The 24,721-nt window shown below is 40.2% G+C and overlaps 1 protein-coding gene across 1 annotated transcript in view; it reads right to left on the bottom strand.

Annotated features, from left to right (window-relative positions):
• ME1 (malic enzyme 1) overlaps window positions 1–24,721 on the bottom strand; it is a 176,713-nt gene that overhangs the window by 41,914 nt on the left and 110,078 nt on the right. The window contains exon 6 of the mRNA XM_008058099.2: window positions 4,650–4,759. Within this exon, the coding sequence (XP_008056290.1) occupies window positions 4,650–4,759 (110 nt within the window). The remainder of the gene's footprint in view (window positions 1–4,649; window positions 4,760–24,721) is intronic.

The following is a 24,721-nucleotide window of genomic DNA, read 5'->3' as shown; positions in this document are numbered from 1 at the left end:
AAAACCTATGTCTGTAGCATCAAAGGCACTCTATTATTGTACGTGATATCTTCACGTTTGGGTTGCAGCACAGTAAAATGAGGCTTTCTTTCAACAGCTCACATTTTCAATTCTTAACACCTGGAAATTTCTAGGTTACTTTCTTTCTGAAATCCTCCAAATATTCACTTTTCATGAATAAATACTCAAAAAGAAATTTAATTGTACTAAATTTAATATAAGTAAATTAATTTAATTAAGCAAATTTAAATTTAATTGTATTCAATGTAAAGAGAATAAAGAACAGTTTAAATATCGTAAATGTCTTTGTTATCAAAATAGGCACAAAAGTAACAATGTAATTAACAGCATGAAGAATCCACGGAAAAGGAAGATTCGACCAGTTACTTTCAAGTACTTCTAAAGGTATAAAGAGACTCATTATTTTTAAACATATTAAATTTATATAGCGGTCATACATAAGCTTAATCATAGTGGATTTTAAAAATTGTATTTATAAGGCACTTTTCAGTTAATAGGGTATTTTCCCAAATAATTATTTTGTCCTCAATATAAGCTTCATGAGAGCAACATTATCATTCTCACTTATATTTAAACTTTCCTTCGGTCACTTTTTTTTTTTGAGTTGTCTCACTCTGTTGTCCAGGCTGGAGTGCAGTGGCACACTCAGAGCCACCGCAGCCTTGATCTGCCGGGCTCAGGCAATCCTTCCACCTCAGCCTTCCAAGTAGCTGGAACCACAGGCCCACACCACCATGTCTGGTAATTTTTTTGATTTATTGTAGAGATGAGGTCTCGCCAAGTGCTGGAATTACAGGCGTGAGCCACTGCGCCCAGCTTGATCACCTTATTTCTAACAGTATTCATCTTTATTCTACTTTGGCTAATTCCTTCAAGATTTTATCTTGGCGCTTGCCATCACTTGGAACTAATCCTTGGAAGTTCTACATTAGCATCCCTCACTTATGGTCTACAAGTTCCTATTTTTCCAGATCTCTTATTCAATTAGTTTCATTATACTGATTCTTCAACCCCCATGGGAATGTCCAGGTCCCTCCCTCTAGCCAACAGTCCTTGCACCTTTACTTCCTTCCCTATCCAGCTTAATGTCATAGTCGCCACCTTAAACTTAGCTCTTATTGTCCTTCTTTTGCAAAAATACAGTAAAATATGAGGGGGATGCAAAAAACTGAAATTACCTTTTTTTTTTTTTAAAGAGGGTAGGGTTCTTGTGGTATAGGCTTCCCCCACTAGGTAAGTGTGCTAGGAACAATTCAGCATCAGTGTACCAGCTAGTGTTGTTGTGAGAGGCTGCATTCGACTTCTATGATTTTTGTGGGGTGGGGAGGGAAATTCTTTCAATGTGTTTGCCCATTTCATGATGGGTGATTTACATAAACCACCTGCCAACACTGCGCTCTGAGTGTTCAGCAGCTTTTGACCAAAAACAGTCTGAATCCTGTGCCCTACCCTCCCTATTCATCTGTTCTTGCCCAAGCAACTTTTTGTTTTTGTTTTTTGGATGAAAAAGTCTTCAGAGGGAAATGTTTTGCTGATGTGGAAGAGGTGAAACAAGAAAATGGCAGAGCACTAAAAGGCATCAAAAATGAAGAGTTCAAAACCCGTTTTAAGCAGTGGAAGAAGTGTCTTGATAGGTATACTGCATCACATGGAGAGTACTTTGAAGGTGAAAAGTTTAAACATGTAAGGATAAATATACAATTTTTTATAAATAAATTCTGTTGTTTTTTTGTTTTTTGGTTTCCCGGCAAATCTACCATAGATAAACCCAAATGTCCATCATGGCCTTGTCTATTCCTAAACTGTTAAACTCAAGTTGCTCAGCCTGGTACCATGATATATTTATGATATTCAATTTCAACTGGAGTTTCAGTGTCTGTTGACTGAATCCTTTCATGTTTCACAGTCAGTTGGCATTATCATTCTCTATAGCAGTTCTTTCAGATTTTATTTTATCCTCCTCAAATTTCCAATCTCATTGTTTCAAAAAAAAATTAGAAGCTATCACACACATTTTTCAATCTCCTCAAACTTCCAATCTGTTGTTTCAAAGGAAAAATACAAGCTGGTATATAACTTTCTGCTACAGGACAGAAAATTAAAACTCAGAGAAATTAAGTAAATGGATCAAAGTCCACAGCTCGTGAGGAAAAATGCAAATCACTCTGACTCCTGAGTCCATTCTCTTAACCTCTACACATAAGGATGCCTCTCAATTCCTCTTTCTCAGTTTCTGCCCTGTCATTCTTCTAGGTCTTTAAAGCAAAAACCTGGGCTGTATCCTTGGCTTTCCCCCCCCTTCAACATCAACACCCAATCGTCTGTCTACTTTTCTCTGTTTTCATCACTGGCACTCTCCTAGAACAAGGAGCTATGATCATACACCTGGATTTCAGCAACAGCCTTCAAATTTGCTCCAATTCAATCTTGCTCTCTAGACTGAAGATAATGTAAGTGATCTTTCCAAAAATGCAAACCTGCACTAGCCAACCCAATTCCTTAGTTCAATTCTTACCAACTCCTTCAAACTTAATCCTTGAGACCAAAGGCTGGCAAACTCCGTTCATAGAGGGCCATATAGTAAGTATTTAGTGTGCCATAAAGTATCTCAGACTTAATTCTGCTGTTATAACACAAAAGCAACCATAAACCATACACAGCCAAATAGGTTTGGTTATGTTGCAGTGAAACTTTACAAAAACTGGTAATGGACTGGGCTTGGCCCACAGGCTGCAGTTTGCCAATCTCTGCTTTAGACATACTATATTTATTAATATTAAGTAACTTCTGTGGGCTACGGACGATGTTCATGACAAGTGAATGACACAGTGATGAGCAAAATAGCTAGGCTTCTTGCCTTCCCAGAGCTTAAAATCAGTGGGGAGGAAGATATTAACCAAAATAAACTTGCAGAAATATATAAAACTGCTACTGGAATAAGCACCACAGGAGAAAAATAAATTGTGCTATGACAGCCTATGAAATGGATCTGACCTAAACCCAGGGATTTAGAAGGTTTTCCTGAGGAACGTTATGACTGAGATGAAATTCAAAGAGGGGACAGAAGGGTATTCTAGGAAGAGAGACCAACATCTGAGACCAACAGGAAGAAGCCGACTCATTTCAGGGCCTGAGGAAGGATGTGTGGCTAGAACAGCTGGAGAGGCAGGGGCAGACCATGCATTTTGGACCACACTCAGGATTTTCATCTTTATCCTAAAAGCAATGAAAAACCATTACAGCATTTTAAGGAAGGAATGATATAGCCAGGTTTCTATAACATAAAGGGAACTTTATCTTTGTTCACCACTAAAACCTCAGCTCTTAGCTCTCTATCTGGCAAACTGTAGAACTAATATGCAAAAAACATATCAGAAGGGGAAGCAAGTATAAATGTGGATAGATTTCTTAGATGACAGTAATTCACAGTAGTGATGGAGAGAAGTTCATGAAAAGCACAGATTTATGATAGAAAATCAAGAGGATTTAATGATAGACTCTATTTAGTGGGAAAGTTGAAGGAACTATTAGGAATTCACTGAAAACATGAGAAGATGATCAGGTTTGGTAGGGAAATAAGAGTTTGGTTTTGGGGTGGGTTAAATATGAGATAACTTTGAGATATCTAATAGGAAATTTTAAATAAACAGGTGAGTATATAGACCTGGAATTCAAAGACATCTGGGCTGGAGATATAAATCTGCTAACTGAATGTGTAGGCCTGGAGTACATATCTAGGAAGACAGAACAAAAAAAAAGGACCTGGGACTGAGCACTGAAGTATTCTGTCACTAAATAGCTAGACAGAAAAGGATGAACCTGCCGAAAGAAAAAGAGAGAGGAAGAAATCAGCAGTGCTGACATGGAAGCCAAGAGAAGAGAATGTTGCGAGACAAAGTGAACCAACAGTGTCAAATGATTCTGAGAATTCAGGACAGACACTAGCAAACATTCTCTGGAATTCTGAAATGGAAGCCATTTGGGGTCTTGGAACACTCACTAGGGTCTTCCTCCTCAGAACCGCTGCCTATGCTCTTTGCCCTACTTTCCTATCATGAGACGGGATCCACAAGACTCTCATAGTAACACTGGATTTGTGTGTGTATGGGGAGGAGGGCTAGGCAGGCGTGGATCCCGAGAGGGCTGCAAAAGAAGGGCTTAAAGAGGAAGAAGGCAGAGTGGCAGCTCAGACAAAGGCGGGGAGCCAAGCATCTACCATCAAACCGTACAAGGCAGCTCCCTGTCCACAAAGGCAGTACCTGCAGGGGTGAAGCATAGATTGCGGCCGACTGACATAAGACAGACGAGAGGTATATACACTTTTATTTTTAAACAGTGAATAATATATTCCCATTTCATTCTTCATTTAGCCATAATCATTGGGGATTTTACCAGACTTTTTGGCACTCATTCTCTAACTAGTAGATAACATGGGACATTCTAGAGTTACCAAGTGCTTTTCTCAAATATGTGAAACTTATAAATAAGAAATAATATGTGAAATCATCAAGCATAATTCTTTTCATTTACTAGGTACTTAGTACATATTTAATGCAACTGAATCATTAGAAAATTATACACTAATTTCAGACATGTTATTGATTCCCATGGAGTGAAAATTTTATTACCTTGAATATCATCATTGAATGTGCAATACTGGTTTCGGTACTTGTTCAGGAGACGAAATGCATTCGTATTGGCAAAATCTTCAAACTGAATAAGGCAATTTATGCCATACCTATTGAAAAAAAATCATATACATTGTAAGCGGTTAATAAAATAACATTTAAAAATAAACCTTTAAAATTAGCCCATAGTAAAAGCACAACATTATTTTCTTTTAAAGATCCTACCTTGCTGTTTGGTATACATATGCAATGTAATATCTGTTCAGCAAATATTTACTGCATGCTTGTTACAGAAAAGGCATTGTGAAATAATATAAAATGACCCAAACATGCTCCCTATCCTCAAGGAATTTAAAATTTAGTAGAAAAAAATGTTTAGAAATAAAAAGTCATATAAGCAAGGAGTTATAGGTGTTCCAGGGGACAGAGATCACTTGTGGTGGGGCTCACAGCCCAAGTAGCAAATGCACTGAGTTTAATGGACAGTTATGATTTCAGAAGCAAAGGTGTGGGGTTTTGTGAGCTGAGAGAAAGTAGAAGCAAAATAACAGAGGTAAAAGATGAAAAATAAAAAACTGTTTAAAAAATGACCAAAAGCCCTGTTTGGCAATAGTGGTACATATGTAAAGGTGTAGTGAAAGACAGGTCAGACTGTCATTCTTGCCCTTTCCTTTCTCCTAATTCATTTGTTCTAGTTTCACCTCTGTATGCCAAAGACACTTACTTTTTTGTCTTACTTCTTTTTGTTTTTCCCTCAAAGACACTCACTTCGACACTGGCTGCTCCCCTTAGTATCCCTGCCCCCGTCCTCCCTCACTCTGAATATCCCTTATTCTACTAAGACAGCACATACATCCATGCTGTTGAATCTTAGCCAGGATCTCAATCAAGTCAAGTATCTTTGGACTGGGTAACGTATCAATGGTAAAAACTTATTGCTAATGGTCTGAGACTGAAAGTCCAAGAGCAAAGCGCCAGCAGATCCTGCCCCTGGTGAGGCCCCTTCCTCACAGACTGTGTCTTCTTGCTGCGTCTTCGCATGCCAGAAGGGGCAAGTACTACCCTCCCTGCAGCCTCTTTTGTAAGGACGCTAATCCCATTTGTGAGGAAGGTGCCCTCATGACTTAATCACTTCCCAAAGGCCTACCTCTTAATACCATCACAGGGGGACTAAGTTTTGACATATGAAACTTACAGTTCAGACCACAGATGCAGTTTCTCGCCTGCCAGGCCCCCAAACACCCGATCTCTTCCCAGTCCCGGCCTCACTGAGATCGAGGCTGGAGAGAACCATCTCCACCACCTCAGCTCTCCCTGACATCAAAAAAAAGTTGTACTTTTATTCCCTTTTCTTCTTCTACTTATGAGAACAACTCTTGCTTCCTTGCTTCTAATCTTTATAAACTGTACTGAAAAAACGCTACCTCTCAGCTTCAGTTTCTCCATTTCCACTGGTCCCTTCCTGTCTCTAAGGATTTCCAGGACCCCTCGATTTTAAAACCACCTCCCTTGGCCATGACAAAAACCAAAGTTATGGTTACTTGTGCTTCTACTCGTCAGTGCCAAACCTCTCAGGAGAAAGTGCTAAGCCCTGCACTAATTTCTCATTTCTTGTCAACATTATGCCTACAGTGTTGACAAGGACAGTCTTAAATTGTCGCCTCCTGACATCACAGTGTGTATAAGGTCTCTCTCTCTTCTAATCCAATACAAAATCTTTGTAAGTCTGTCATTTTTTCTTCCATTATGCTTATTTATGTATCATTATTATATTTATCCCTGATGGGTTATCTTTTTAAGTTATCATAACATTTATAGGTGAAGCCTGGTGTTGAATTTTTATTGTTTTACTGCTATAGCCTGGCATCTTTTTCTATGTCTATTGGTCATTGCTAATTCTTTCTGGAAGATATATGTCCATTAGCTCATTTTTCTATTGTTATAGTTATTATTCTTTATTATTTCATGAGGTTTTTATATAGTTGACTATATATTCTGTTATTTATGTTGCAAATGGTTTTTGTAATCTAGTATACTGTGCCATTAACATTTAGACAGTGTTCTCATTTGCTTTCATCAAAGGAATTTTAAATTTTTATGTAGTCAGATCTATCTTTTTATTTGTAGCTTCTGCTTTTGGTGATATGCTTCTCCACATACATTTATTTAACTGTTAATCAAAAATTTATTCTAAATATGTCATGGATCTAGAAAATAGTTCCCTCTAAATCTGGGGTTACTTTTACTGTTAGACCACCGAGGTAAAACAGAGAGTGAGAGGCAGGCCAACATTTCAGTTTTTTCTATAACCACCCACCTGTGCCAGAATCGTTCCCGCAGCAGTCCATCCCTCTCCTCATCACCTGCTGTTATATACCATATTCTTATGGACAGCAGAGTCTGCTTCTGGGCTTTTCTGTTTTATTCTGCTGTTACTGATGACAGCAGATATTTTTTCACTTTATAAGTATATATAGTCACACACTCTTCACAGCCACTCTATGAAGTAATACTATCATTATCCTCATCTAATAAACGAGAACACGGGCACACTAGCTGGTACGGCTTTGTAATGACAGTCTAATAGTAACAATTAATCTACTAATCTCTCTATGCAGAAAAATAAACCTCCCTGTTTCAATTACTATAGCTTTCTAATAACTTCAATATTTAGCACTATTAGTCACCCTTTATTCTTCTTTTTAAATATTTACTTGGTGGTGACTGTGGTTTAGAAGACAGGCTCTAGAATAAAAGCTCCCGGGATGAAATCTTACCCTCCTCACATACTGCATATCCTTAACGTTCTGTGCCTCTGTTTCCTCATCAGAAAAAAAATGAGAATAGTAATGGCATATTATCATAAAACAGCTATCAAAATTAAAAGAAGTGACACATGTAAGTGTCCAGTGCAATGACTGGCACATACAGGACTCTAGGGTCATCAGATTTTTTAATTTAATAGCAATAATAGAAGTAAGAGATGTGATATGATATCCTCAGTGGCCTGAGAGAAAATAACTGTCCTAGATAATATATCTAGCAAAGCTAGTCTTCAACAGTAAGCGTAAAACAAAGACATGTTTAAATAAATAAAAACCAAAAAAGGAACTTCTAAAAGTGTATTTCAGAAAGAAAGAAAATACTCCAGTAAAAAAAAAAAAGGTCTGTGATATAAAATGAAGGTAGATACAAGCAACTTTCATTCAAAATTAATAGTCATGATAAACAAAGATACTTTTAGCATGACAGAGTGGAGAGGTTGGCAAACTCATTCCCCAAACAGCAATGACATTGCAGGACAAAATCTTCAAAACAACCATTTCAGTGCTCTATAAATCAACTAACGGCAAAAAAAAGCAAAGACTTAGAAGTAACATGAGAGAGTGGGATCAGTTCTTGAAGGGAACATAACATTGTTCTGCTCTTTATGCATGTATTTGATGCCATTCTTCATTTTCCAAGGAAACTCTTTAGCTAGCTTTGTTGATAATTACAAAAATGTTATTAAGAACTGGAAAAGCATTTCTATGGTTACAAATTATTACTTTTTTTATAACCTTCAGCAGAGATGCAAACTTTGTGGTAGCAACTAAGTCCCCTAAACACAAATATCAGTTCAGAATTATGTTGTGTGTGTGACAGTTCCTTCCCACTGCTTTGTTTCTAAGCAGGGCTTTAGAAAGCAAAGTCTGTATGCCTTTGCAGGGCTCTCGTATAGTTTGCTCCTGATGTGTCATATACTAGTGGTCTAGCAGCATTAGATAATCTGTCATTAAGTTCAGAAGAAGCAAAACCTTGTGGTCTCAGTATGTGAGGAGGAATCAGAGCCTTCTCAGTTCTATTCCTGGATCTACTACTTACTTGGGTCTGTGGTTTGGGACTGGTTACAATTTCTCTGTGGCTAAAATGAAATGCCCACAATGTGGTCTGCCTTCAGTGTTTAGGACGCAGAGTGGTCAAGCTATAAATTTATAGTGTTTCCTAAGTAAAATCTGGGAGTAGGCATAGGTAGTAAAATGGTAAACAACATACCTTATCATTTTCAAAAGTTTATTTTAGGATCATCCCCTGGATACTGCATATCAGCTTTATTTTCATAACTTTTCTCTGCCTGGTAGTTAACTCTGGTTTGACTCCTAAAGATTCAGTGAGAGGCATTCTGAATTCATTTTGTGACACAAGCATCTCACATCATATAATAAAAGAAAGCCACGTAAGGGATAGTTTGTTCCAGTTTGAACCAACTTTGTCACTATAAAATTATAAGTAGTGGAACACTCAGAAGTTGGTCATTTCAATTCTATATAACTATGAAAAGAACCTACTATTTTATGATCAAAATATCACATAAAAGAGAGGGTGGAAGAGAGGGTATTAAAAGTTAACAGAAATACCACCCATAAAATTAACATGTAAAAACTCCAGAGATTTTGCTCCTCTGGCATTGTTTTCTGACAAAAAGCTTATTCAGTGACTAATCACTACACCTGGCACTTACTAAGTATCAGGCACTACGCTCCTTACTCTATAGAGATTATCTCGCTTAATCCTGTCAGCAACCAGTGAGGAAAATGCTGTTATTATTCATTTAACAGAGGAATCGAGCATAGGGACCATGGTTGATTGAGCTCATACTGCTAATAAATGATAATGTCTGCAGTGAAACACGGGGTTCATGATCTTAACTACTATATGTACTGGCTCCCACAGAACACCAACAGAGCGATAGAGTCAATGAAAGGAACAGTATATTTAACATCTGAAAGGATTGTACTGATAAAATAAAAGAGTCATAAATCTATCATAAAAGTAGCAAGACAGCATTTGTATACATTCAACACAGAAAGGTACTTTTATTAAAAAAAAGATATGGACAGATATTAGTGAAAACATTCGTCTTTGATCAAGGATTCACTGTAAGCAGGTTAACCAAGCATGCTTTAAATTTCCTAGGAGATACAGTAAACATGTTTTGGTGCTGTTACATGTGCGGCACCATGTGGAGCATTCAAGATCCAGAGCACTTTAGCTCTGAGGAATACCTTAGAGATAATTTATTCCAAATTACTCGTTTTTGATAGTGTACTAAAGCTTGAGGGTGCGCAATGAATTGAGCAGCAAACAGGAAATATGGATCTTGTCCTAGAAAGGCTCCCCGGGAAGCAGCCTCATTGGGAAGACAGAGGACACAAGCAAATACCTTAAAAGAGGTTCAGATTAAAAGCAAGATAAGTGCCTTGCCAAGAGATCACTAAAGGGTTTGGGGAAGACAAAATGAATCAGGTGAGGCTTAAGTTGGGTTCTTGGTAGATTCAAACAAGGAGAAGAGTAAGGGGAACAAATCATAGAACAGAGACCTCAAAGCATGTCCTGAGGGACACCGAAATCAGTGAACTTCAGAAGATCAATATCAGTTGCTGAATGGCCTCAAATGCTAGCATAAGGAATTTGATTTTTTATTTTTTAAACTTCAAGAGTTTTAGGAGTACAAGTGGTTTTTGGTTACATGTATGTATTGTACAGTGGTGAAGAAGTCTGAGCGTTAAGTATACCCATCACCCTCCCCACTTCCGAGTCTCCAGTGTACGTTGTACCATTCCGTTGCCTTTACAGACCCCTGGTTCAGCAGCCACTTGCAAGTGAGAACACAGCATAAGTAACTTGAAGTTGACTCAACTTAAGTTGACTTAAGTTCTCTAAGAACCATTCACATTCAATTCTTCCTTGTGGGTAAGAAATAAAAACAGAGATGTGTTCACATCTTGGTTATTTCATTGCAATATGGCTCCAGTTCCTAATTCCTTACTTCTGTATTATTTTATAACATTTAGACATTGCTTTTACTTCTCTTGCCATTCCTTTTATTATATTTTACTGACAATTCTTAATTATTCTCTGTGACAGTAAAAATTGTAGATTCAGCCATAATCATCGATTTTTTTCCCTTGTACTGTCAACCCTTCAAATTTATCTATTAAGGATTCAGCAACCATCTGTTGCAAAAATGATTTCTAAATTTATATCTCTGTTGCTGATCTTTCAAAGAAACTCCAAATCTATGTGACCAAAATGATAATATGAATAAATGCCATATTATGAATCTTTTTTCTTTTAGAAACAGGGATAAATGTTTAAGATAATATTTTTTTTTCTTTTTAATCGGTGTCTCACTCTGTTGCCCAGGCTGGAAGGCAAGTGGCATGCTCACGGCCACCACAACCTCAACCTGCTGGGTTCAGACAATCCTTCTGCCTTAGCCTTTAAGTAGCTGGAACTACAGGAATGCACCACTTACGGCTAATTTTTTTAAATTTATTGTAGAGATGAGGTCTCGTCAAGTTGCCCAGCTTGGTCTCAAAAATGTGGGTTCAAGCAATCCTCTCACCTCAGCCTCCCAAAGTGTTGGGATTATAGGCGTGAACCAATGCGCCCAGCCTAAGATAATATTTTCGATCATTCTTATTCAGTATTTATTTCTGTTAAGGCATTTACAGTATTAAAAAAAAAATCACACCACTCTTTTAATATCAAGGACAAATAATGACTCACAAGAGAAACTGAATTATTTTGTTTTGGTATTGTCTGCTTTCCAAAAAAAAAAATAGCAAACCCAAGAGACTGTGAGTTCTTTAAAATTTTAAAAATTTTGAAGCTATATCTATAATTAAAATCGCAATTTAGTATATTTACTAGAAAGCATTTAAAAATTCCATCTTGTCTCCAAATCAGGTACAATCATTTCCTTTGTGATTTTAATTTTATATATAAATATAAAGCTCATGGAAATTCTAAACTTTGTTGGTTTTTTTTGAGTTGGAGTCGCACTGTCGCCGAGACTGGAGTGCAGTGGCTGCTCCCGGCCACTACAGCCTGGACCTGCTGGGCTCTGGCGATCCTTCTGCCTCAGCCTTCCAAATAGCTGGAACTACAGGCGCACGCTATCATGCCTGGCTAATCTTTTTGATTTACTGTAGAGATGAGGTCTCACCTGCCCAGGGAGGTCTCGAACCGTCAGGCTCAGGCAATCCACTCACCTCAGCCTCCCAAAGGCACGGGATTACAGGCTGAGCCACCGAGCCCAGCAATTCTCAACTTTTTAAAAATAAAACTTATTGTGCAAACTTCTTTATTTCAACATCACTGGTACCACCAATGTCAAAACACTATAAGCATTTTCTATTTTGCCTTCCATCCTTACATTCCAGTGGTCAAGTTCTGGTACACCTTTCATATTTATTGCTTTGCTTTCTATTCTAAGTGCTCAATTAAAGTTCAGGCTCTTTGGATCACAATTTCCAATATTGCATAAGATTTGCAATCAGGAGATTAGTCTCCATATTTTTGTTTCTTTCCCAAAGAAATCAGTTTATATATACTAAGAATATGTAATCATGCTACTGTAAAGCAGGTCTATGTAATAAGAACTCATCTAATCTAATCTCCTGTTAGTCTCAAAAAGAAACCTTATCCTTCCTTTCTTCCCCTACTATGCATCAGAAATTGTTCTAGGTGCTGATGACACATTCCTGCCCTCATAGAGCTTATAGTCTATGGAAGATACATACTAATAAGTAGGCAGTTAAAATGCAGTATGATGAGTGCTATCACAGAAAAAATTCAGGGTACCTGAAACAGGGCAGGCACCTATTCCGAATTAGGGGAATTAGAAAGAGTTTTCTAGAGTAGCCGTCACCAACTTTTTTGGCATCAGGGACTGAATTCATGGCAGACAATTTTTCCACGGACTGGGTAAGGAACAATGGTTTGGGGATGATTCAAGCACATCACATTCATTGTGAACTTTATTTCTATCATTATTACATGGTAATACATTAGGCATTAGTCTCTCATAAGGAGTACATAATCTAGATCCCTCACAATGACAGTTTACAATAATAGGGTTCACGCTCCTATGAGAAGTTAATGCCGCTGCCTGAGGCGGAGCTCAGGTGGTAATGTGAGCTACGGGGAGCAGCTGTAAATACAGATGAGGCTTCAGGGCTCGCTTGCTGGCCTCTCACTTCCTGCTGTGCAGTCTAGTTCCCAACAGGCCATGTACTGGCACTGGTCCATGGCCCCAGGGTTGGGGACCCCAGCTCTAAAGGATGGCAAAGCCTGAAAGATGAGTAGGAATTTGCCAAGGTAAGAGGAAGAAAATAATTTTTGAGGCAGAGAAAACATGTCCAAAGGCATGGAGTTAAAGAAATCTATGGCATGTTCCAGGAATTCAAATAAAGTACATATGACTGAAGCAGAGAGGCTGAAAAGAACAAGACGAGAATTAAGGCTACAGAAGTAACCAAGGACAGATTATGCAGGACCTTTCATCTTTATTAAGGGATTTGTACTTGACCCTAAAAGCAGGAGAGTAAGCAGGAGTATGACATGATCAATTTGTATTTTAGACTTAACAGTGTGATCAGGGTAAAGGACGGATTCCAGAACAAGACTAGATGCAGGAAGTTTACATAGAAGGCTGCTGCAAAATTACAGGCCTGCATCTGGAAATAAGAATGAAGATAGAGGCCAGGCTCAGTGGCTCAGCCTGTAATCCCAGCACTTCGGGAGGTCGAGGAGAGTGGATTTCCTGAGCCCGTGGGTTCAAGACCAGCCCAGGCAACTTAACGAGACCTAGTCTCTACAATAAATCAAAAATCAGTCAGGCATGGTAGCACACGTCTGTGTTCCAGGTAGTTGGAAGGCTGAGACAGAAGGATCACTGGAGCCCAGCAGGTCATCACTGAGGTGGCCATGAGCATGCCATTGTACTCCAGCCTGGGCGGCAGAGTGAGACTCCAACTCAATAAAAAAAAAAAAAAAAAAGAATGGGGATAGACAGAAGTAGATTTCTGCAAGAAATACAGAAATACTTAGGAGACATAATTGACAATATTCGATGAAGAGATGCAGATGATGAGGGAGAATAATTCAAGGATAAATTCCAAGTTTCTGGTTTGGGCAATTTAATAGATAACAGGGTACTGTATATAAAAAAAATAGGAAGGCTCAGGAGGAAAAGCAAGTTTGATAAAGAAGATCATGAGTTCTTCCTGAACATGCTTTTTTTTTTTAACTTTACTTTGGAATAGGCAAGCAAAGGAAGTTGTCATGAAAAATTAATGAAATACATAAAATAATTGCAATAATTTGCTTGACACAAGTAACTCCATTTTGTTGAAATCTTCCAACTTAGCTGCCTGCCTAACCTAAAATGACCGCCCAACGTATACGTGTGATTGTTGTAACGTTCCCATGACCACAGACCCATAGCCTTGTTCCCCTGAGCTGTTGTCGCTAACCATTCTTGCTGAACATTTGAAAACTCCCTAGCTACAAGTTCCATGTAATTGTATGCTTTGTTAACTGAAATCAGATGTTGTGCCAAGAAATTGTTAAGGAATTATTACTTACAAAATTCCCCCTGCCACGTCCCGATAGTTTGTTCTTGTGTTTTGCTCCTTTTGTTCTTAGTTCCTTGTACCCTCACCCCCTGCTACGCAGCCAACCTGCAGATTTTACCTGTATAAGCTTTTTGCTGATTGTATTCTGCATCCAGAGCTTCATGGCAAGAGTGTACTCTCGACCGCACACTAATAAAGGACTCTTGATGTTAATCTGGACTTGGCAGGCTGGCGGGTCTCCTGGCAATCCATCATAACGTCTGCAGCCCCAGTGAGAATCTTCTACCAGCACGAGCAGCCGCCTCACTCCCACCCTCCCCGGCGGGAGGAGAGATGCAGGGGAGGCACCTCCTGAGATCCACAGGCCCCTTCACCCTCATCGGGCTCTGAGGGGCTGGGACAATGGTTGGCAGCTACTGCTTCAAAAGAACCTGAGTCTGTCTACAATCTCCTAGGAGGCAAGAGTTTATTTTTTGGCTTTCTGTTTGGTGTCTGCTTGCTCGTGACTGCAGTTTCTGTTTTGGTTCAGGGAGCCACGGCCTGACGGGGTAGCCCTTTGGACACTGTTCACTGAACCAAGACATTGGCTGAACAGAGTCCTCTGGTTTTCTGCCCTGAGGTTGATCCAGGGATTCATTTTCTGCCCTGAGGTTGTTCCAGGGATACATAACTCTTCTGACTTGGTCCGAACGCGCCATGTCTGTCGTTGTGTTTTAATTGTTTGTTTGTTGTTTGCTCATTGTTTGTTATATATTCACAGAATTCACGACCTGCAGTCCTCTGCCTGACGAGGCCGCTCCTTAGGCATAGTTCATGAAGCCCAGGATGCTGGCCGAACAGAGTCTCGGTTTAGTATCTGGTTTCTGTTTGAGTACCCGCTTTAACTTCTAACTGCCTATGGTATTTCTATATCCCTGTCATCCTTGGCCTCTTTCCCTGCTTTGTGTTCTTGCCGTGCTCTTTACAACTGGACTTGCTTCTGCTGCACTTTCGGACTGATCAGCAGGCCAGTAACTTCTTTTAGCCTTTGCTTATCTTCTCATGGTTGGAGGTCTGATCCTCATCAGGTACCTCCTGTAATTTACTGGTTTTGACAATATGGGGTCACAGGCTTCTAAGCCCTCTGGTCCCCTGGACTGTATATTAAGAAATTTCTCTGTTGGGTTCGTGGAGGACTACGGTGTCCATCTCTCCAATGGCAAACTCTGGACCCTCTGTGAAAACAATTGGCCTGCATGTAATGTCAAATAGCCTTCTACAGGCTCTCTGGATGTTCATGTTACTTAGTCTGTCTGGGAGGTCGTTACAGGGACCCCTGGATATCCTGATCAGTTTCCCTATATCAGCCAATGGTTAAATTTAGTCCAAAATCCTCCCCCATGGTTAGAAATATGTTTTATACAGACAAATCTTCTAACTTAAAAACAACAAGGTTCTATATACAAAGGCTCTGGCTAACTCTTCAAGGAAAACTTGTTTTACAAGTTTCTCAAGAGAATGAAACCATAGTTTTAACCTCCCTGGTAAAATCAATCATGCACATTCATCTTCCCACCTGGGATAACTGCCAACAGTTCCTTTTTAATCCTATTTATTTCTTAAAAATAAAAAAATGGCCGGAGTGCATTAAAACTAAGACTAAAAAATCTGTCCTGGCCTCAGCAGCTAGTACAGAGGAGAAAAGTCAGGAAATTTTAAAGGAGGTTTCTCCCTCCACTCACCCAGACTGGGCCCCCAACATCTCAGCAGGGTCCAAGGCACTAGAACATTAAAAACTCATCACTGGACTCTATTAGCTGGTTTAAAGGGAGCAGCCTGAAAACCTATCTAACCTTTCTAAAACTACTGAGGTTCTCCAGGGACCTGAGGAATCTCCAGGAACATTCCTCAAGCACCTCCAAGAGGCATTTCGGACTTATACCCCTTGTGATCCCTCAGCTCCCAAGAATGCTCGAGCTGTTAATTTGGCACCTGTAGCTCAGGCAGCTCTGAACATCTGAAAAAAAGTTGCAGAAGCTGGAAGGCTTTGCAGAAATAAATATTTCTCAGCTGCTTGAAGTAGCTCAGAAAGTTTTTAACAACCAAGATGCTGAAAAACAGAAACAGGCAGCCAGTAGAGCTGAAAGAAGATAGGCCAAAATCCTGGTAATGGCCCTCTGAGCCCCGGGAACTGATTCCAAGCCTCCTCCACATCAGGTGTATACTGTACTGGATTTAAAGGATGACTTCTTTTCTATCGCTTTCTCCCCTGTCAGTCAACCCATCTTTGCTTTTAAATAGATAGATCCGGATTCAGGGGACACCAGTCAGCTGACTTGGACCCAGCTACCACAAGGTTTCAAGAACTCCCCAACTCTTTTCTGGGAGGCCTTGCAACAGGATTTGTCAGGGTTCTGTGCCTTACACCCTGAATATACTCTACTCCAGTATGCAGATGATCCCTTGCTTGCATCTGCAGACTTGTTTACAAGGTACTAAGACCCTGTTACAGCTCCTCCAAGACTTGGGCTATCGTGTATCAGCAAAAAAGGCGCAACTCTGCTCAAATGAAGTCTCCTACCTGGGATACCAGCTAAAGAAGGGTAAACAAACGAGCCCTGACTTCAGCCTGGAAAGAAGCCATTCTTCAGAATCCCATGCCAACCACAAAGAAACAGGTACGGAATTCCTGGAGGTGGCAGGGTATTGCTGGCTATGGATCCCAGGATTTGCGAAATTGCCAAGTCCCTGTACACAGCCACGACAGGAGATCAGCCCCTAAACTGGATTGCTACTGAGGAACAGGCACTCCAGCAGTTAAAAACAGCTCTGAAGCAAGCCCTGGCTCTAGCTCTCCCAGATGTTACCAAGCCTTTTCACTTGTTTGTTCACAAACAACAAGAAATTTCAAAGGGAGTCCTTACTCAGACCTTCAGACCCTGGAGAAGATCAGGGGCTTACTTGTCAAAAAGACTGGACCCAGTAGCCCTTGGCTGACCCTATTGTCTTTGGGCCATTGTGGCCACAGCCATGCTAGTTAAGGAAACAGATAAATTAACTTTAGGCCAAAACCTGGCTTTGACTGTCCCCTATGCTGTTGAAACTTTGCTCCAAGGAACCTCTGGGCGTTGGATGTCAAATGCTCGTATCACCCAATATCAGAGTCTTTTGCTTGACCAACTGAAACTAACTTTCTCTCCTACTCAGTGCCTCAATCCGGCCACTTTGTTGCCTGATGACAATATGGAAATGCCAGTGCATGACTGTGAAGACATACTGGACATCACTCAGGCCAGCTGGTCCGATCTTCAGGACACTCCTTTCAGCCAGGCTGATGCTGATCTATTCACAAGTGGTAGCAGCCTGGTAATAGAGGGAGTCCACAAGGCTGGTGTAGCTGTAACCATGGATTATGATGTAATCTGGTCACAGGCATTGCCTCAAGGTACCTCAGCTCAAAAGGCTGAGTTAATTGCTTTATCTCAGGTCCTGCACTGGAAAACAGGAAAACAAGTAAATATGTCACCAATAGCCGATATGCTTTTGCCACATTTCATGTGCATGCCATGCTCTATAAGGAACCGCAGCAGGTAAGACAGTAAAAAAATTTTTTAAAAATCTTAACCCTCCTAGAGGCTATATGGCTTCCTAAAGAGGTAGCTGTCATTCATTGCAGGGGACACCAGAAGTCTGACACTCCAGAAGCAACTGGGAACCACCTAGCGGAACAGGCAGATCAAAAGGCAGCAAAACTCCCAGTTGAACCCCTGACTATCTTGCTAACTAAAATTTTTCCAGCTCCTTCTCTCTCAGAACAGCCTACCTATACACAAGAAAAAAGAAAAAGGCAGACCTAGCAGGAACCCATAAAATTCCACTGGATGGTGGGGAAAAGACCCTAAAATCATCTTACCTGAAGCCCTCGGACACACTTTGGTAAAACAACTACATTCTACTACTCAGTTAGATGGCACTAAATTAATGGAGCTGTTAAACCGTTTTTATCATATCAATGACTTGAAAAGTATTGCTGCAACAGTAGCCTCCATGTGCTCTGCCTGTGCCTAAGTTAATGCAAAACAAGGGCCCAAACCTTCAGATGTCATCAGGGTACGAGGATTAAGTCCTGGAGAAAAGTGGGAAATAGACTTCACTGAAATAAAACTACCTCAAGCAGGATATGGTTATCTACTAGTGTTAATAATACTTTTTCTGGATGGGTAGAGGCCTTTGCCACCAAAAATGAAACTGCACTTATGGTTACAAGATTTTTATTAAATGAAATTATTCCTAGGTTTGGGCTCCCTCTCTCTGTTGGCTCTGATAATGGTCCTGCCTTTACCTCGTCCACAGTACAGCTGGTTAGTAAAGCACTAAACATTAATTAAAGACTACATTGTTGGGGAGTTCCGGTAAGATGGCGATGACATAGGGGGACTTGTGAGATTCTCTGAACGTGAGTTCCCACAAAGACTCTTATTTTTCTTCCCCCACCCCCTGCCCACCACCAGCCACACTGGTCCGAGGAACGGAGACATTCGGTCCCACAAAGGGCCGGATACTGCGGCCCTGGCTGCTGCTCCACTATACGTGTAACTCCCGCCCACAGGGGAGTCATGGGTCTCCCTCCCTGGCTACATCGTCTCGCCCAGCACCCAGCACCAAGCCGCCGGTCACCCAGGGAGGCTCTGGGTGCCCGCCCCTCAGAGACACCAGTCCCATTTCTCGCTGAAGTACCCTGCAAGGGACCCAGGGCCACTCTCGCCGCCTACCGCCTGCCCTTTGGAGCTTTGGAGCTCTGGAGCTCTGGGCCTACCGTGGCTGAGGCACTCAGCGCGTGACCCCATGCTTTTGTGAGGGAACAACATATCTTAAGGAACTGCTGATTGGAAGCTCTTAGCTCCAGAGGAGGGAACTCCCGACCCCCTCCTTCACCCGAGCCTGCTGGTGGCACCCTGGATCCAGCACCCAGCTGAGCAGCTGATCCCCGGTGCCTCCCACAACACCACAGTCAACCACAGTGGATCAAACAGGGACCCAGAGAAGCGGAGAGAGAAAAGATCCGCGAAAGTGAAACTACCACCTCGGCCATTCTAAGCAGAGATTTGCATTGTCCCGCCCACCTTCCACAAGCCTTCACCTCAGTTCCTAAGGTAACATCGCTAAACAGGAAACAAAGCCCGTCCCCTACGCCGAATTAGACAAAGGCAACTAAGCAATGCAGACCTCCCAGGCAGCAGGCTAAAAAAAAAAACCCAAACTGCGAGTAAATCTACCTGCCTGCAACGAAAACAGAGGGGAGAGGCTGGAGATTAGAGCTGAAGAGACCTTAGACACTCAGGAAAGATTCCAGAGTTAGTCTGATCTCTTATATTGACTTTTGATTTTATCATTTTGTCCATTTGTTTTGCTCAGTTTTGTTTGATTTCTGAATTACACTATCTGTTTCACGATTTTATTGGTCTGTCTTTTATTGTGTAGCTACCAGTATTCTTTAGGGAATTTTCCTTGCATGTTTTTTTCACTTCCCTCCGGCCTTGTGTCTCTTTTTCACCTGTTAGTTGGTATGTATGTCTGTTTTCCCTCTCACTCTTCTCTCTCTCTAACTTCCTATTGATCCCCCCCTTCCTCCATTATTTCTTCCTTTTGATCCAGGGACCAAACCTACAATCCGCTGCACAGACAGATTGTAAAGCAGTGGAAAACAGGTTCCAGTGGGCTCATACACCAGTTGGTGGATGCTGAAATCAGCATATAGATCCTGAATCACAGTTTCCCTCTCAATTAAACCTCAAAACTGCAAAAAGTGCAGCCCACAGCCCACACTCCAACCTCAAACGTGAACAAAGCCAGAGGACCCTCATAAGGAAGAACAAGAGATTGCATAAGAGAAACAAAAGCAAACCCACCTTCCTGGAAAAACAGAATTTAAAGAAGGGGAGGGAAAGGGGGAAAGAGAGAAAAATCTATACAAATGAAGAAAAACCAAAAGAAGAATATGGGTCTCCCCAGACCCCTGGGAGGGCAGACACTGAGAAACTGACTTCGCAATGCAAATAATGAAGAGCCCCCAGAATGACTGGTCTCAAACTATAAACCTAGATATCAAGACATAAATGGAGAGATTAAAAAGAATTGAGGTGAGACAAGAGGAAACTAGGAAGGAGTTGATAACTGAGACAACAGAAAAAAGAATACTGTGAATGAAATAAATAACAAACTGATAAGCATGGAGAGCAGAATTACCCAAGCAGAAAAAAGAATCTCAGAGCTTGAGTACCAAAATATAGAACTAACCCAAACTCCTAAAAACACAGAAAATAAGCTCAAAACGACAGAACAAAACCTTCAAGAGATGAGCAATTACTTCAAGAGACCGAACCTAAGAGTAATTGGCCTTCCTGAGGCAGAAAGAGAGAGAGAGACCACACTGGAACAAACTTTCCATGAGATCATTCAAGAAAATTTCCCTTATCTAATCAGTGATGCAAAAATTCAAACACAAGAGATTCAGAGAACCCCTGCAAGACAACAAATGAGAAAATCAACTCCTAGACACATAATAATTCGCCTAAACAAAGTAGGCATAAAAGAAAAAATCCTAAAGGCAGCAAGAGAAAAAGGCCAGATCACCTACCATGGAAGACCAATTAGAATAGCAGCAGATTTAATCTACAGAAACCCTGCAGGTTAGGAGAGCTTGGAGCCCTATCTTCAAAGTTCTAAAAGATAAACAATTTCAACCAAGAATACCCTACACAAACAAGTTAAGCTTCATCAGTGAAGGAGAATTGAAATCTTTCCCAGATATCCAATCCCTAAGAACTTACGCTGCCACCAAACCACTTCTACATGAAACACTTAAGAAAGTACTAAACACAGAAGAAAAGGAAAAAAGAACAACGTTCTTCACAAGAGTTCAGAAAAAAGGATAAAATACACATGAACCAACCCCAAAAACAACAGAAAGACAAAAAACCAAATGGAAGAACAACAACTCTATAAGAACTCTAAGATACAGACGAACTCGCACATTTCAATAATTAGCCTGAATGTGAATGGACTAAACGCACCACTGAAAAGACATAGAATGGCAAAATAGATAAAATATCACCAGGCAACAATATACAATAGACCCATCTCACTAGAAAGGACATGCACAGACTCAAAGTAAGAGGATGGGAAACAAATTTTCAGGGGAAGGGAACACAAAAGAAAGAAGGAGTCGTGATCCTAATTTCAGAAAAAATACCATTTAAGCTCTCAAAAATTAAAAAAGATACAGAGGGCCACTACATAATGCTAAAAGGTTCACTCCACCAACAAGAAATATCTATCCTAAACATATATGCACCCAACATAGGTGCACCAACTTTCATAAAGCAACTGCTAGGAAAACTAAAGAAAGATATTGACTCTAACACCATCATAACTGGGGACTTTAATACCCCCCTCACAACCCTAGACACATCATCAGGACAAAATCAGCAATGAGATCTGGAACCTCAATGTGACTCTTGACCAAATGGACTTAATTGATACCTAGAGAACACTCCATCCAAAGACCACAGAATACACATTCTACTCATCACTGCATGGAACATATTCTAAGATCGACCACATACTTGGCCATAAATCAAGCATAAGCAAATTTAAAAGGACTAAAATTTTACCATGCACCTTCTCAAATCACAGTGGAATAAAAATAAACATTAACACCAACAAGGTCCCCACCAAACCCACAAAGACATGGACACTAAACAGCATGATGCTAAACAACTCCTGGGTCAATGATGAAATCAAAACAGAGATTAAAAGATACCTGGAAACAAATGAAAATGAAGAGACATCTTTCCAAAATCTCTGGGATGCCATGAAAGCTGTAGTAAGAGGGGAATTTATATCCCTACAAATGCACATGAAGAAAATGGAAGGATCACATATTAACAGCCTAACAAGCCACCTAAGGAAGCTGGAAAAGCAAGACCACAAAAATCCTAATTTAAGCAGAACAATCCAGATCACCAAAATAAAAGCCCAAATCCAGGACATAGAAGACAAAAAGATGATACAAAAAATCAATGAAACAAAAAGCTGGTTCTTCGAAAGGATAAACAAGATTGATAGTCCCCTAGCTAGACTGACCAAGAAAAAGAGAGAAAAAACCCAAATAAACACAATCAGAAACACAAAAGATGAAGTCACGTCTGACCCTGAAGAAATACAAAAGATCATAAGAGACCACTACGTACACTTGTATGGCAACAAACCTGAAAACCTTAAGAAAATGGAGGACTTTCTGACAAGAAGAAATTGAGATCCTAAAATGACCAATAACAATCAAGGAACTTGACTACGTAATAAGAAAATTACCTACAAAAAAAAGCCCTGGTCCAGATGGCTTTCCAACAGAATTCTACAAGACATTTAAGGAGAAACTGATTCCAATCCTACTCAAGGTATTCCAGGCGACTGAAAAAGATGGAACTCTCCCCAAATCATTTTACGAAGCCAACATCACATTGATACCCACGCCAGGTAAAGATCCAACAAAGAAAGAGAACTACAGGCCAATATCTTTGATGAACATAGATGCTAAAATTCTCAACAAGATCCTAGCAAACCGGATTCAACAATACATCTCAAAAATTATCCATGATGACCAAGTAGGCTTCATCCTTGGGATGCAAGGCTGATTCAACATTCGTAAAACCATAAATGTAGTTAAATACATCAACAGATATCAAAACAAAAACCACATAACTATAATATTAGATGCAGAAAAAGCTTTTGATAAAATCCAGCACCCCTTCTTGATAAAAATTCTCGAACATCTAGGCATACTGGGAACATACCTCAAAATAGTAAAAGCCATCTGCAAGAAACCCACAGCCAGCATACTCCTAAATGGACAAAATCAGAACCATTTCCCCTAAAAACTGGAACAAGACAAGGATGCCCATTCTCACCCATCCTGTTCAATATAGTATTGGAAGTCCTGGCTAGAGCAATCAGAGAAGAGAAGGCCATCAGGGGTATCCAAATAGGAAAAGAGGAAGTCAAGTTATCTCTCTTTGCAGGTGACATGGTTGTGTATCTTGAAAACCCAAGAGAATCTGTCAAAAATCTCCTCACACTGATAAAGACCTTTGGCAAAGTCTCAGGATATTAAATGTGCAAAAGACAATCGCATTTTTTTACACCAATAATAAAAAAACAGAAACCCAAATAAAAACCACAATTCCATTCACAATAGCCACAAAAAAAATGAAATACCTTGGCATCTTCCTAACCAGAAACGTGAAAGACCTTTACAAATGAAAACTACAAAACTCTGCTCAAAGATATCAAAGATGACACAAACAAGTGAAAAATATCCCATGCTCAGGGATTGGAAGAATCATCATTGTGACGATGACCATCTTATCTAAGGTAATCTACAGATTCAATGCAATACCCATCAAATTACCAGCAACATTCTTCTCAGACCTAGAAAACACAACACAGGAATTCATATGGAAACACAAATGACCAAGAATAGCCAGAACAATCCTCAGCAAAAAAAAAACAAAGCAGGTGGTATCACATCACCAGACTTCAAACTTTACTATAAAGCTACAATCATCAAAACAGCTTGATATCGGTATAGGAACAGGCATATAGATCAATGAAATAGAATTGAAATTCCAGAAGCAAAACCTCAATTTCTCAACCAACTCATCTTCGACAAAGCCTCAACCACCTACCACTGGAGAGAGGAGAACCTATTCAGTAAATGGTGCTGGGAAAACTGGTTGACCACATGCAGTAGATTGAAACAGGACTCCTATCTATCCCCATACACAAAAATTAACTCCAAATGGATCAGAGACCTAAACATAAAACCTCAAACCATAAGAACCTTATAAAATGAAGGACATACCCTCATGGAAATCAGAACTGGCATCCAATTCTTGAACAAAACCCAAAACCCACAGGCCATAAGAGAGAAGACAGATAAGTGGGACCTCATTAAACTGACAAGCTTCTGCAAAGCCAAAGAAACCATCAAGAGAGCAGGGAGACAGCCTACAGACTGGGAAAAAGTATTTGCCAACTCCAGGTCTGACAAAGGCTTAACATCTTAGATCTATAAGGAACTCAAATGTGCTGAAAAGAAAACAACAAACAGCCCCATTATAAAATGGGCAAAAGATATGAACAGACACTTCTCAAAGGAAGACATCCAAGCAGCCAACAGACACATGAAGAAATGTTCAACCTCACTAATCATCAGGGAGATGCAAATCAAAACCACACTGAGATACCACCTAACTCCAGTCAGAATGGCAATTATCAATATCTCAAAAAATAAGTTGCTAGAGAGGGTGTGGCGAAAAGGGAACACTTCTACATTGTTGGTGGGAGTGTAAACTAATGCAACCTCTGTGGAAAGCAGTGTGGCGGTTCCTAAAAGCTCTAAATATCAACCTCCCATATGACCCCGCAATCCCCCTATTGGGAATATATCCTGAAGAATTCAAATCACTCTATAAAAAAGATACCTGCACACGTATGTTTATCGCAGCATTGTTCACAATAGCAAGAACCTGGAAGCAACCATGCTGTTCATCAAAAGAGGACTGGATTAAAAAAAGGTGGTACATATACATGATGGAATACTACACAGCCATAAAAAAGAACAAAATC

The sequence above is a fragment of the Carlito syrichta genome, unplaced genomic scaffold (assembly GCF_000164805.1).
Source record: "Carlito syrichta isolate Samal-C Ts95f unplaced genomic scaffold, Tarsius_syrichta-2.0.1 Scaffold303211, whole genome shotgun sequence".
NCBI lineage: Eukaryota > Metazoa > Chordata > Mammalia > Primates > Tarsiidae > Carlito > Carlito syrichta.
Note: the sequence above shows the minus strand (reverse complement) of the source record. Positions and strands in the feature narration are given on the sequence as shown.